General features: G+C 42.4%; 1 protein-coding gene across 1 annotated transcript in view; it reads left to right on the forward strand.

The window, feature by feature from the left end:
- Positions 1–3656: 3656 nt before the first annotated feature.
- The window catches only part of KCNT2 (potassium sodium-activated channel subfamily T member 2), a 66779-nt gene continuing 57546 nt past the window's right edge, over positions 3657–12889 (forward strand). Inside the window, 2 exon segments of the mRNA XM_023531035.1 lie at positions 3657–3745; positions 4992–5046. Coding sequence (XP_023386803.1) covers positions 3657–3745; positions 4992–5046 — 144 coding nt within the window.

Below are 12889 nucleotides of genomic sequence, written 5' to 3' on the forward strand. Positions count from 1 at the left end.
ATACTTTTGAACTTGGAAGAAACAGAAGCCAGGTATGAATAGGATAAAACTCACAGTCTTTACAGAGCTGGCCGCCTCCCTGTGACAGCGTAAAGCTGTCCGGCAGTGAGGCCTTCCTCTAACGCACCCCCTTTCAGCACGGAGCAGATGCACTTACGGCTGAACAGACTTCTTGTTTCATGTGTTTTCCAACACTATCGGGAGAATCATCTTCCTCTGGCCCTTAAAGAAAACCCAGGGTGCCGAACGCCTCCGCCTCTGCCGTTCTCCAGGGGGCTGAGATCAAAGGCAGCAGCGGCCACAGCCCCTGGTTAAACACAAGCCCTTCTAGTAAGCTCCAACCCCCCCAGGGGCGTGACCCCCATTTTAGAGAAGAAGGACATCGTTAGAGGACCTTGGGGTGAGCTGCTCCAAATCTAAGGACGTACAAGGTGTGGGTCTCACTTCCCACTTACACTCCAGGCACGCAGCAAGCATTTGGGGAGCCCGGGTGTGCGCACGGCGATACTGCCAATGCCTGGCCTCTCGGCCGTCTGCAGGTCACAAACGCATGCTTTGAGTGCCTGCTGTGTGCAGTGCAGCGTGTTAAGCACCACGGGGTGAGGCCGAGAGAGAACTGACCGGTGTTCGCGCCCAGGCTGCTGACCATTTTGCACACATGAACGAGAACCAGCTGGAGAGGAAAGACTAATGGCCAGGGGAGTGGGGGTGGGAGAGATGCTGGCAATCTGCTTTCTGGAAGGTACTGGCTGTTCTAGAATAAAGCAAGCTCAAGTGTGTAGGGAACAGGGCTGCGAGCTGGTCCTTGAGGGCTGAATATGACCTAGATTTGTTGGGGCCCCCACTGGGCCCATGGGCAGTGCGCTGGCTCTCGAGCCAACCTGGGTGTCCTCCCATCGCGGTCCCAACGCACCCCGACTCCAGTCTTGGGATAATAAGGTCGTTCTTGCTAAAGTTTTTCCCCAAGGACAGGGGACTACTCATTAACTGATAATTTTAGCCAGTTCTTGAACCTTAGACAGACTCTCTAGGTATAAATGATTTTTAAAAATCATCATTCATGGAAATTCTATTTCTTATATAAAATCTTCAGTTCTTCTTCTAACACTTGGTACTGTCCCCTTCTCCATCTTCTTGGAACCCCGTCTTCCCCACTGACTGCCCAGGTCAAACTCACGTCCAAGTCACAGATTCTGCCCCACCAAGAGGGGCAGGGCTGGATCTCGGTGCCATTCGGCCACCCGTGGGAACTGCTTATTTTCATCATGGGACGTTTTATAGTGGCAGGACAGAACCATCTGTCTGCATGACACGGATGAAGCTGAGGGACTCTTCCATCCACGACCTGTCTACATCCTCATACGCCCCCAAGGAGATGGCACGGAGACCCAGAATGCGCATCCCATCCGACGCGAGCACCGCACCTTGCCCCAGGATCGGCCATTCCTAGCTGGACTGCCATGCCAGACAAGCGGGCGCTGCTGCCTCTGCCCAGACCCCGGCGCAGGAGGGCGGAGCTGGTCCTCGGTGCCGACTCGTGGAGCGGAGGGGCTGGGTTATGGTGCAGGACCCAAGAAGAGCTGCAGTTCAAGTTTCATGTTCAAAGATTCTAGCCAAGGAATGAAGACCAGATCCAGAGTGAGGATCTAAACCCAGCCAGCCAGGTCCGAAGGCTGAGGTGGAGGCAGTGTCAGGAAAGGGAGCAGGAGTCCAGGAGAACCTCTGGACAATTTCGGGGTACTTCACGGGGAGGTGAGCAGGGTGGGCGCCGAACCTGGTCCTACTGTTTTATTGCCCAGGTCAGAAGTGGCCTACGATGACAGGAGCGCAGATGTGGGCTTCTTTGCACAGCTGCCCTGCTCCCTGGAAAGCCAAAGTGATCTGTTTCCCTCCTGTTCATGTTCCAGTTGCTGATGTTTGTATTTCTCCTCCAACCCTATCATGAGTCTCTGAACAGCAGAGAACATATTTTATTCATCTCCATGTCAACCACTCAATAAACATTTCTTGTGCAATAATAATTACACTAATTATATTAATAATAAGAAAAAAGATGAACCGCCTCCCAAGTGTCGGGCACTTTGTGACGTGTTTACGTTAATGATGGCACTGAATTCTCAGAACGATCGTGGGAGTCAGCATCTCCAAAGATGAGGAAATGGAGGGTCGGAGAGGTTAAGTGACTTGCCTACATCCTCCAGCTGAGAAGCAGCAGGACCCGGTTTAAACCACATACGCTCCGCGCGAAAACCTGGCTTACCCCGCCAAGGAGTCTTACAGCCAACTCTAGGCACGAGGATGAAGAAGCAGGCTGTTTGGAAGGTGCGAGGGGAGGGTCGAGGGTGTGCGCCTTTGGAGGGGAGAATCAGAGGTGTGGGAGTACAGACACTGCTTTGAGAAATGTCCAGGTGCATCATTGAACAATAAGATGACAGGCCTCCTCTTGTCCCCAGGCCTTCCAGAATCACTTGGGGTGGGCCACTCGTGATCCTCTTGGAAGCCACCGAATGGCAGTTTACCTTCACAGAAGACCACCGTGCACCTGGACAGGCAGGAGGAACGGAGATGCCCCAGGTGTCACACCGCTGTTCACCCCAGCCACGTGATAAAAGGAGTCGGTCATCTTTGGGGCTTCAGAAAAGAGGGAACTTTGGGTCTTGAGAACCCCTTGTGAAATAAGAAGAGAATGGCCTATGTGCTGCGCGAGCCTCTAGCTTAATTTAATTCTACGTGGAGTCCCAGCCAAACTCCTGGCATGTGATCCGGGCCCAGGGACGGGCAGCCTCACAGCTCACGACACCTCTGCGGGGCAAGCCGGGGCCTCTCCCGTATGTCACACACACCGCACGACAACCCTACAAGTTCAGATCACACAGGTATTTGTATCCCCATGTTATAGGTGAGGAAAATAAGACCCACAGACCTTCGCAAGGTCACATGGCTCATATCTGGACACAAATCCTGGTCTACCAGTCACCCCAGCGCTCCTCTGGGACAAAGCAAGGAAAGGCGTGGACTCAGTGTTGGAATTACAAAGGTTGTCTGAGGCCATATAATTCACCCTCCACCATGCAGGAATCCCAGGGGCATTGCACCCAGAAGCATCCCCCTAACCATCGCACGATCACCATGCAATGAGACAGCCCACTCCACTTTGGATGGCACTCATCATTGCAATGCTTGTCTCCATTCATTCATTTGGAGCAGGGCTCCACTTGAGTCTAAGGTGACTCTCACTCAACAGCTCAGGCCAGACTGCACACTCTGGGAGCACGAGAGGACAGGCCATCAGACAAGCCATACTGACTCCCAGGAAAGACTCATGCTGAGGGCAGGCTCAGAGATTTGCTTCCAAATCCAGAATGTCCACTGTTGGCCCCTGTGGTGATTTCAAAGTGGAAATTCAGCTTTATCTGAACATTTCCAAACAAGAACGAAATAAAGATAATTTATAAAGATTATCAGTGACTCAGATGATGGGAGAAGTTTCGATCTGTCATTAGCAGAGCATCTGACACTCACTGTGCTCTGTCCTGGCCCCACTGAATCGCACTGAGGTCTAAACTGGGTCCCCCAATACTGGGATGTCTGAGTATAAAAACACCAATGTGTGCAGTGCTGCCACCAGGGACCCTGGCTGTCACTGGCACCAGACCATGGCCACCATCAGGTCCAGGCGATGCCTCCGCACCAACATCAGTGTGGCACTGGCGAAGGCCAGCAGCCCCGGAGGCCCGAGACCCTGGTAAGTGTCTGGGGAAGAGCAGAGAATCGGGCAGATAAAACAGTGAACGCTGGAGGCGGGAGCACCGTGCAGTATTTGGGGAACAGCAAGGAGGCCAGGGTGGCTGTCTCTGTGTGGGGAGGCACGAGCAGGTGCCCGAGGGGAAAGGCGGTCTCCCGTGGGGCCTGGCGGGCTGTCCTAAGGAATCTGAGTCTGCTCACTCCGAGCCATGGGAGACCACTGTAGGGTTTTTAGTGGTGTCACTCATGCTGGCTGTGGAGGGAAATGACAGCATAAGTCGGGAGGCTATGGAAGAATTCCCAGGAGAGAGGCAGAGCTGACACTCAGGTCCTACCAGTGGGGAGTGGAGAGACGTGACTGTATCAAAGAGATGTCGAAAGTAGAGCCGACAGACGATAAGACGAATGACTCAGACCTGCTCTCAATTTAGTCTAGGAAAAGACGGGAGACATAAAAAACCGGTTGGTTTCCTTCAGTTCAGCTTGCGAAATCAGCCACCATCATGAACGGGGCCAGTGGCGATGCTTTGGAAAGACACCAATGATGCGATGTCTGGTTTTTTATTAAATTTTCCAAGCAGACTATTAAATCACGGCAGAAACAAAGGTAGAGGCACTATGATGATGCAAATGGATTCGCTGAGTTCAGCCAAGGACCAATCAGCAGCCTTCTTGCGGATCCGATGACCAAAGTTACTGCAAAGGACCGGGGCCAAAGACTGATGTCCCCATCTTACAAATGGGGTCAAAGGGCCAGAATAATGTCTCCCTTTTTCTTCCTGCTGCTGGACAGAGTGCTCTGCTTTGAGAGAGTCTGAAATGATGACCATCACAGAGAACAAGACCCTCTCAATCCGTAAGTTCTGATCACAGAACAGAGCTGTTGGGCCTGATTCCAGGCACAACGCCCGCCCAGCCCTACTCAGCACCAGTGGCCCGGGGCCGGGCCGTGGGTCGGTAGGCAGGGTTCTTGGGTTCCGGTCCTGGTTCTGCGTTGTTTTAACGTTGCGACCCCGTGTCCCCATGTGTACAGTAGTGATGACGTCTTCCCTTTCCTCCCTTGCTGGGAGCCAATGTCCCTGGCTACATCCGAGACACTAACGCAGTGCCTGGTGGGACCCGACCAGGTTAATTCGATTGCTTTCTCAGCGCAAAAAGGACGGGATGTGTGAGGTCACGTGCAATCACTTTACTTCACTCAAGAGAAACGCTTTTATTGTCAAAGCGCCTTCTGACCGTTATTACAGTGACAAAGACGAGGATGCACACTGTCACCGCTTCCGCTTAACCGTGCACTCTGAGGTAAGAGACCGAGATTTAACAAAAAAAATCAAATAGACAGGTATAAGCCTAACAAAAGATGTGCAAGACCATATATGTGTGTGTGTGTGTATGTGTGTGTGTGTGCATCTCACTGCTTCTGTGTCCATCATCCATCGATGGGCCCTCAGGTAGTGCTCATGTCCTGGCGATGGTAAATAATGCTGCAGGGAATGTAGGGGTGCGGATATTTCTTCGAGACACCAATTTCACTTCCTTCAGATACATTCCCAGAAGTGGGCCTGCTGGACCATATGGTAGTTCTGTTTTTAAGGTTTTAAGGAAACTCCGCACTGTTTTCCACAGTGGCGAGGAATCCCAGTTTTTTATCCTTCCAAGGATGAAAAATCCTATGGGAAGTGGGGCTCAGCCGTCCCAGGCACCCCAGCTCTCTAGGTCCCAACCCGAGGAATCACAGTGACCCCCAGAATTTTGAGGAGTAAAATGGCAAATGTTTTAAATTACGTTTTCGAGTAATTCATTATGCAGCAAAAGATAACTAATATTATTTGTAATCATATTATATTGATTTTGTTCTCATACTCTCATGAGTATTAAATAGCATGATTCCAATTATCATAAGATATAAAATGAGATCTTTTTATTTCCATTTACATCAATAGCCTCTTCAATTCACCCTAAATTGTGGAACTCCTACTATAACTCTGGTATATTTTTAAAAAATATATTCGTGTTTTTAAAAGATGGAAAAGAGAAACTTCAAAACTTGACTCACTGGAAAGCAGAAACAATGTTGCAACCTAGCAACTATTACTTTATGCAGACTTATCATTCATATCTGATAAGGATCCTCTCTCCTGCACAAAATGACTGTAAGCATTCATTAAATTATTGAATCATTACACTATTTGAATGAATGATTATATGAATTATAATTAAAATAATCGTCTACACTTTGATCAAATTCACAGGGAAAAAATCCATAATTGACATGATTTCAACAGTAGAAAGAAAGGCTCTTACTCTTATGACCGAGAAGGTAAAGTGGTAAACCTAGAGATAGAAAAAATAAAATCTTCAGTAGAACAACAGTTACGAGAAGAGATTTTTGAATACAAATCCACACTTACTACAAATTATGATGAGATTCAAGCGACGTAAAAATAGACTACACAGATAACTGGATTACTTTCATCGCCACAAATTTTAAGAAGAAACAAACAAACTGGTTTACAGAAAAACAGAATACTTTCGGCATTTTGTCTTTTTCATAATAAATTTCTCAAAGTAAAGAGATTAAAATTGCAAATTCTGGACTGAGACCATCAGTCAAATCTTTGTTCTACTATATATTAACTGTATGACCTCAGACTTCTTAATCTCTTAAGCTAGAGTTCTTTGACATGTAAAATCAAGATAATAAGAGCAATTACTCAGTAGGGTTGTTATGATTTAAAAAATACAAGAACATCAGTCACTTGTAATTGCTACCGATCAGACTGATGGTTATCATGAATCTCCAGTGCCTATTTCCCATCCTCCTCATGAATCTGAATGATCTTTGTTTCCAGAAAAAGCCACTGAGCAATGCCTGTGGTGATTCAAAAACAGCTTATCACAGACATTCAAAGAGCACACAGTTCTTAGCTTGTGCATATTTTCCAGAGAAATAGAAAAAGAAAATAGTCTCTCCAACTCATTTTAGGAGACTAACATGGCCTTGATACAAAAACCCTTAAGGATAATATGAGAAATGATAATTGGAGATGAATTTAATTGGTTAACATAGCTGAACAAATCACATAAAATATATTCGTGAAATGAACAAAGTAATGTGTTTAAAAAATAATATATCATCCCTAAGTTGAAATTATTCTAGAAATAGATCATTTTAATATGATGATCATTTAATATGATCATCATTTCAATGGATACAAAAAAAAAAAAATTTGAGAGAGAATTCAAGATCTATTCACAATTAGAGAAAAAGAGAAAGAAAGAGAGAAAAGTGTTGGAAAGCTTCGAGTAAAGAACTCCTTAAACTCTGGCAAGTTATCTACACAACAACCTAGAGGGGAAAAAGACTTTTTAATGGTCACATATTGAAAGTCCACCGTTAAGATTAGGTATCAGCACGTGTGCCGTCTGAAACCACTTTTACTCAGCCTGTCCTTGGGAACCCTAAGGAGTTAAGTAAGGCCACAAAACCAACACAAAGAATAAGCATTGGAAAGTGAGAAATGATCATTGACTGTCATCATCCACACATCATCGGATTCTCTACAAAGAAAATTCAAAAGACTTTTCTTTTCTCCCTATCTGCCTTTTCCTTAGGGAAGCTCATCCATTTACCTGATTTCCAAAATGAAACCTTTCTCAGTGTTCGCCATGCGCTCCAGCCTTGTATCTAACTGCCGAGTCGATCTCCTATAGTTTGCCAATACCCGTCTCAAAATGAAGATATCTAGAAATACTTGAAACCATTTTACTCCTCGGTCATAAGCTTAAATAGGTTTCACCCCCATTTTCTCCAACACCATCTGCTAAGAACTCAAGCCAAAAACCTCCGAGTCCGTTTTCCATCCAATCTATCAAGCCCTGGAGGTTACACTCCCTGTATATCACGGGCTTATCCACTGACACCACCTTAGCCCATGGCACGATCCTATGCACTTAGCGTTCCAAAACGCAGTCCTTCCCTTTTCTCCTTGGCATTCACGAATCGTATCTACAAGCTTCTGCTGCTCTCATACAGGCCAGCACACGTGTGATAGTGACCTCTGCTTGTGTATTACAGTAGGTAGCTGGATCTTCGTACCTCCAATGTCACCCTAAATTCATTCACTGTCTCCTTCCAATATATCAATGCCAACAATCTTTTTACAAAAATCTTGTATTTTTAAAAGGTTCTTTCTGTTGGCTTATTTTTGCCAACCCCTGTAGATCAAAAGTTGAAGGGTAATACAGATTTGGTTATGTTAAATCTCTTTTCCTATAAACATATTTTTACCAATACACTTATTTTTTATAAGACGTGGCAATTGGCACTGTAACATAGGGAGAGGTGATGGCAGTGCTCCATAGCTATAGTTCATATAAAAAATGTGGTTTTATAACAGCTTTTATTCTCTATCAACCTCTTATGGGACTAGCAATTCTAGGAAAGCCTTCTCAGGGACAAATATCTGATTGGATATTGCCTGGAAAAACGGTTATGCCTCCACATTGTTGAGCCCTTCATAAATTATCTCCCTTTGGTTCCAAAACCATGATGAAAAAGGCAAAACATTGTACGCTATAGAAGTTCAGTTTTCAGACATGTTTTTGTAGCCCCAAATTTAATCTGAATAAAAGCAAGGCTAGGTATCTCTTTCTCAACTCTACATTCCAAAAATCACTACACACACACACACCCCAAGACAGAGAATAAAAAGAAATACTTTACTAGGAAAAGAACTGCTTTACTGAAAAGCCTTGAACGAACTTAACAAATAAACTGTGATCCCCAATTAGTCAGTTGAATTTTTAAAAGAATGCTGCTGTTTGTCTCCTGGTCAGATGAAATTACTCAGAAAGTCAGTGGGAGATGAATCTGTTTTATGTGAGTAAATTAATTGCTAAATTTTGGTTAACAGTCTATCCTCACCCCCGTCTCCCCCATAAAGTATTATGTCATTTGTGAATATTCAATTCCCTTTGCTTTGTCAATGAATTTTCTTTCCACTACTGGGTCCTCTGAAAATCTCTCATTTCATTTGAACAGAGGTAAAGAGATAAAAATCAAATACATATCAGGAAAGAATGTATAAATCAATCTGCAAATGAGTTTGTGAATTTCTTATGAATTTTCCATGCTTTGATAATGATATTTCATAAGTAACTGAATTTGAATTTTAGTTTATGAATGAAAGGAAGAATTATACCTCAGTAATAGAGTGTTGACTAAATGAAATACCTCCTACTTCACAACTAAAACATGCCTAGAAGAATCATTATTCTAGAACAGTAGGAGTTAGTTCTAGGAATTAAAAAAAAAAATTAGTTGCAGTAAAGTTAAAAAGGATAATCAAAAGTAAACACTTTTAAACAATATCATTGACAGTACTGTATAAACATATATTTTTCTTATAGTAGATTGTCATGGTTACCATTATAAAAACAGTGTTGTTTAAAATTCAAACACATACACGCACGTGTACATGCGCGCGCACATACTCCCCCTGGAAAATTAAGTAAAAAATGAAGGTCTTGTCTCAGCTTGGCCACCATCTATTTTTTTAATATAACCATGGACATTCTAATGCCTCACTTTTTTTCTATCCAAAAAAGAGAGTGGAAAAATATCTCCAAGCAATATAAATATTGGAAACGATCTTAGCTGTTTTTAAATAACATATGTGTGTGCAAGGCTTGACTTTCACCAAATGGCGAGGCATGAGTTTTTCATGGTGAACAATTTCTTTAGTTTTCATCTATCACTCACAGAGATGTCATTTTAAATTTTATTCTTATAATCTACTTAAGAACATAATGCTTTGAATGCCTATATTTTAAAGTAAAGACACTAAAACCTTGAGAATTCTTCAATTTCATTTTTAGCTGACATACAATATTATATTAGTTTTAGGTGTGCAATGTAGCGATTCAACATTTTATACCTCATGATGTGATCCCCACACTACGTCTAGTAACCACCTGTCACCGCACGGGATGATCGTGATGTTGACTCTGTTCCCTGCGCTGTACATTGCATCCCTGTGACTTATTATTTTACAAATAGAAGTTTCTACCTTATTCCCTTTTACCTTTTTTCACACATCTCCTCACCCGCCTCCCCTCTGGCAACCACCAGTTTGCTCTCTGTATCTATGAGTCTGTTTCTGATTTTTGTTTGTTCATTTGTTTTATTGTTTTAGATTTCACATATAAGTGAGAGCACATGGTATTTGTCTTTGTCTGACATATTTCACCAAGCATAACACCCTCCAGGTCCTTGCACGTTGTTGCAAATGGCAAGGTTTCATTCTTTTTTATGGCTGAGTAATATTCCACTGTATATGTATATGTATATCATCTTCTTTATCCATTCATCTATCAGTGGACACCTAGATTGCTTCTATAACTTAGCTATTGCAAATAGCACTGCAGTGAACCTAGAGATGCAGATCTCTTTCTGAATTAGTGTTTTCATTTTCTTCAGAAGTGGAATTGTCAGATCATATGGTAGTTCTATTCTTAATTTCTTGAGGAACCTCCATGTTGCTTTCCATAGTGGGTCTATCAATTTACATTCCCACCAACAGTCTCCAAGGGTTCCCTTTTCTCTACATCCTCGCCAGCCACATATCTCTTGTCTTTTTGATAGTAGCCATTCTGACAGGTGTCAGGTGATATCTTGTTATTGTTTGGATTTGCATTCCCCTGATGATTAGCGATGCTGAGCATCTTTTCATGTGTCTGTTGGCCATCTGTATGTCTTCTTTGAAAATTCTCCACTTTTAGATAGAAATATTTACTCTATAATTTTTGTTTTATTGTGTCAATTGTCAAAAACCATTTAAAAGCCATATTCAAAACCAGCCCAATTTAGAGTGTCTTTAAATTTGTTTCTGTCTTTCTTATTATTTTTTATTTTGCAAAAGATCAAACAGGGTTTAAAAATTATACAATGAAAACTTTCATTCCTGCATTTACATTCAAAATTGTTAACATTTTTTACATTTGCTTAATCTTCTCTTTGTACACACACACACACACACACGCACACACACACACATCCCTTACATCACACCACATTTTTACTTCAACATGCTTTTCCAAAGAATAACATTCTGCTACATAACCACCACAACATTTTTACCCCAAAGAGGTTTAAATACTTCCATCGGCCTGGTTCATGTTCAAATGTTGTTTGCTAATTGTTCCCCTACAGAATGTCTCTTAAGACTGTATTTTTAAATTCAGTTTTAAATTGATATTTTATTTTCCATTGCGGTTTTTAAAAATTTTTATATTGAAATAGTTTTCCATTTCTGGAAGAATGGCGGTGTGGACAGCACAGGGCACTCCCACAGGCCCTTCACATGGCACGGCTCCCAGAATCTTTACACCTCACGCAGCCACGGTCCATGCACGCGAAACTAAAAACTTAACGTGGGTGTGGGTTATTTTTTAAGTGAAATATATTCTTGTGTTTTGCCCCTAACAAAATATCAATAACTTTTTTTTTTTCCTTTTATAGCTTTTTAAAAGTTTAATATGCGGCTCTCTGGAATAGCCAAACCAGCTTTCCTGTTTCTTCTTTGACACTTGATTAAATTGCCACCAAACATTAGGTTTTTCAAGCCATTTTCTTGTGGACCACTTACAATTAAATCCATTCAAAGCACCTTTACGTTTTTCTCCATTAATTTTCTTAAAGTTGTATTTTTCTCAAAGATTCAATTTACAGTTCTATTAAAATGGAGTAGCATATTTTCTTCTTCTTTCTTTGAAAAGTGCTAGGCATATTCTATATTATCCTAAACCTATGATTTTCAGTCTGTAAGGTACTTTCTTGAAATCAATGTTTTATAAAGAAGACCAGTATATCTTCTTTCTCTCTCATTTACTCATTCAAAACATTTTCATTGAGTCTTACGGTAAGCAATTTGTGTTCTAGGCACTAGTGGTACGATGATGAGCACCATGGGCTAGCTGTCTCTTCTAACAGCACATTTTCTCAGTTTCTTTACCTCTCACCCTTTATAACTAGGGAGCCAGTGGGCTTTCATGTTCTGTTCACGAACACTGCTCCAGCTGGGCCTGCGCTTTCTACCAGAGCTTCCGTTGCAACATTATGATCCCTGTCCTGCCCCTGCCACCCTCCATATATATCAAAACTCATGATTCCAATTTTACTCCAGTCTCATGAGATTTTGCTTGATGAACGTGGTAGATCTGATGGATCTGTTATAGATAGTTAAGGTGTTTCTAATTTAATATAATATCTCCATCCCTGGAGTAATTACCTTTGTGTTGACAAAAGTCTCTTACAATATTTAGCTGCAAAAGAATGAGTTCCAAAGAGGAGGAGAGCTAGCAAGTCGAGATGGCAAATATTATAATGAGAGCTTTATCTAATCTAACATTGCCTCAAATCACACTGATGGGAACGTCTTAACTTCATAGTGTACAGACACACATGTGTGTATGTGTGTGTGAGATTGTGAATTAGGTTTTACTGAAGAATTGGAATGTTGTAGAAGTTATGAGACACTAATAAAAGTTTGTAGGTTATTCTGACGTGAGATAACAAAGTAATTTCAGGGGAAATGTGGAGAACAGTGTCGAGGATAAAAAGGACCTCATAGGGGTGATTCTTTAGGAAGCTATTAGATTTGCTCAGGTGACAGAAACTAAGAAGCTGAACCAGAGTGGTGATAATGAAATGGAGAGAGAACAGATTCATGAATCATTCCAGATTTTCTGCAGACTTCATAATCAATTGACTCTGGGAACCGAAGAGGCATGAGAAAGCATTTTGTTTTATCTTTGCAACTCTCATCTCTTTTCTGTATGTCCTCACGTTTATTATGAATTGTATTATAGCAGTTAAGTATTTCATTTTAACTGCTTAGATGTTCACTTAACTCCAGAGTATGAATTTCTTAACTGCTTTACATCTCTGGTGATAAGCACCACGCTTGACTCAGAGTTTCTTACTACTACAGTATGTGGAGTATATTATAAGATTCAAAAACTTTAAAGATCCAGTGAGACCGTTAAAAAGCAACGCTAAATTCAGCAAAATAAAACAAGTGCAAAAATGTACGAAATGTCTCTCAAAGATACAAGTCGCGTTCCACAATGAAGTGGACAGGGC

Source organism: Pteropus vampyrus, unplaced genomic scaffold (assembly GCF_000151845.1).
Source record: "Pteropus vampyrus isolate Shadow unplaced genomic scaffold, Pvam_2.0 Scaffold60, whole genome shotgun sequence".
Lineage (NCBI taxonomy): Eukaryota > Metazoa > Chordata > Mammalia > Chiroptera > Pteropodidae > Pteropus > Pteropus vampyrus.